The 2,098-nt window shown below is 73.3% G+C and overlaps 1 protein-coding gene across 1 annotated transcript; it reads right to left on the reverse strand.

Annotated features, from left to right (window-relative positions):
• Positions 1-408: 408 nt before the first annotated feature.
• MNEG_12698 (hypothetical protein) lies at positions 409-2,049 on the reverse strand (the record flags this gene model as incomplete). Its single annotated transcript, XM_014038831.1, has 1 exon — positions 409-2,049. The coding sequence occupies one exon, from the start codon at positions 2,047-2,049 to the stop codon at positions 409-411; it is 1,641 nt and encodes a 546-aa protein (XP_013894285.1).
• Positions 2,050-2,098: the final 49 nt, after the last annotated feature.

The following is a 2,098-nucleotide window of genomic DNA, read 5'->3' on the forward strand; positions in this document are numbered from 1 at the left end:
CCCGCCGAAGCCGGGGAGGCGCGGCAGGACCGCCTGGATCTTGCCAACCGCCGCGTGTTTGGCCACGCCGCGTTCCGGCCGCGGCAGCGGGAGATCGTCGCCGCGGCGCTGGCGGGGGCGGACATATTCGTGCTGATGCCGACGGGCGGAGGGAAGAGCCTGTGCTTCCAGGTGGGTGCGGTTGGGCGGCAAAGTACCCGGGCAGGGGTGGCGGTCGCGCGCAAGCGCGCAAGTGCGCACAAGCGCACACACACACACACACACACACACACACACACACACACAAACACACACACAAACACACACACAAACACACACACACAAACACAAACACACACACCCACACACACACTCACCCACCCACTCACTCACTCACTCAATCACTCACTCTCAAACTCACTCTCTCACTCACACCCCCACCTGCGCAATGCTGCCCGACGCGACCGCCTCCGCCTCGAAATCCTCAAACAGCTCCCCCGCCGGCCGCCCAAACGCAGCCTCTATTGCCCTGAAACTGTAATCAGCCGAGTGCTTGGGCGCGCCGTCATGGAGGGACCCCATAATCTCTGTGAAATCGTCGGGGAACAGGTCCCTCCTGCTGCTGCTCCACTGCGCCCACTTGATCCAGCTCGGCCCGCCGGCCGAGCAGCTGCCAAGCAGCAGCCGCCACGCCGCGCGGCGCAGCGAAAGCGCCGCGGCGGCGGCGCCAGGCGCGGGCGAGGGGGATGGCCGCGCGCAGCGGCCGCAGACGAGCAGGATCAACAGAAACTCGAGTGCCGCAGCGACCATCGACCAGACTGCTGCCCACATACCCGCCCCTCCGCCGCGCTGCGCCGCCCCAACACCTGCCGCTGCCCGCCCGGCTCGCTCCGCCGCGGCAGCGCGCGACGAGAGGAACGCCGCGCATGCCAGGATGGGCAGGCCGAGCCAGATGAAGGGCGCGAATATCAGCGACAGCTGGACGCCGCGCGCCGCGAGCGCGAGCGCGTCGGCGGCGGCCGCCAGCCGCGGCAGCGGCGGCGCCGCGGCGGCGGGGGTGGTGGCTGTAGGCGACGCCGCGGCGGCGGCCACCAAAGTGGCGTGGTCGTCACGACCATACAGGGGTAGGTGCTGCAGGAAAGCAAGCGGGTCGTCCGCCTCCCCAGCGCCGCACATCGGCGCTATCGCCGCAGCGCCGCCCACCCCGCCGGCCACGCCGCGCTCGCGCCGCGGCGGCAGGGGCGGTGGCGCGAGAGTCCCCGTGGGGCCCCCGTCGCCAGCCACGCTGGGCGGCGCGCTGCCGCCGCTGCTGCCGCCCGCAATAACCATGACCGCATCCACCGTTTCCTCGTCACTCTCGCCGCCGCCACCGCTGCCGCTGCCGCCGCCACCGCTGCCGCCGCCGCGGGCGGCGGCCCCGCGGCCGCCCTTGCGCGCGCCGCCGTCAAGCCGCGCCATAGGGGCCCCCTCCGAGGTCTCCACCCGCGGCCGCAGTGCGCCGCCGCTACCGACGCCACTGCTGCCGATGCTGCTGCTGATGGTGCTGCTGCTGCCGTCGCCGTAAATTAAGTTGATCAAATCCTTCCTGCCAAGCTGAGACGACGCCTCCGCCTCAGGCCCATGCGCCGGCCCCAAGTCCAGGGCAGCCGACACAACCAGCCGCGGCGCCGCCGCCGCGGCCACCTCGCCTGCCGCCCCGCCGCTTTCTCCGCCGCCAAGCCACCAGCAGTCGCCAGGCGCGTGCGCCCCCGCGGCGCCCCCGGCGGCCGCACCTGCGACCACGGCAGTTCGTCCAAGCACGCCCAGCAGTGGGGCCAGGGGCGGCGCCAGCGGGAGGTCACCTATCAGCGGCGCGACGCGCCGCGCGGCGCGCTTGTGGCGTCGCCGCCAGTCGGCCTCGGCGGCGGGGCCGCGGGGCGCGCGGCCGAGCGCCGAGGCGCGGCCGAGGTTTTGATAGTCACACGAGATGGCAAACAGCACCACCATCGCGCGCGCCAGCGCCAGGGAGTCTGGGTGGAGCGCCGCCCACCCCCACCCAGCCGCCGCGAGCGCCGCCGCGGGGCCGGCCATCTCCCGCAGCGCGTGCAGCGCCGCGCCTGCGCCCGCGGCCGCGCCGCGC

This window comes from Monoraphidium neglectum, assembly GCF_000611645.1.
Source record: "Monoraphidium neglectum strain SAG 48.87 unplaced genomic scaffold scaffold03384, whole genome shotgun sequence".
NCBI classification, from domain to species: Eukaryota; Viridiplantae; Chlorophyta; class Chlorophyceae; order Sphaeropleales; family Selenastraceae; genus Monoraphidium; species Monoraphidium neglectum.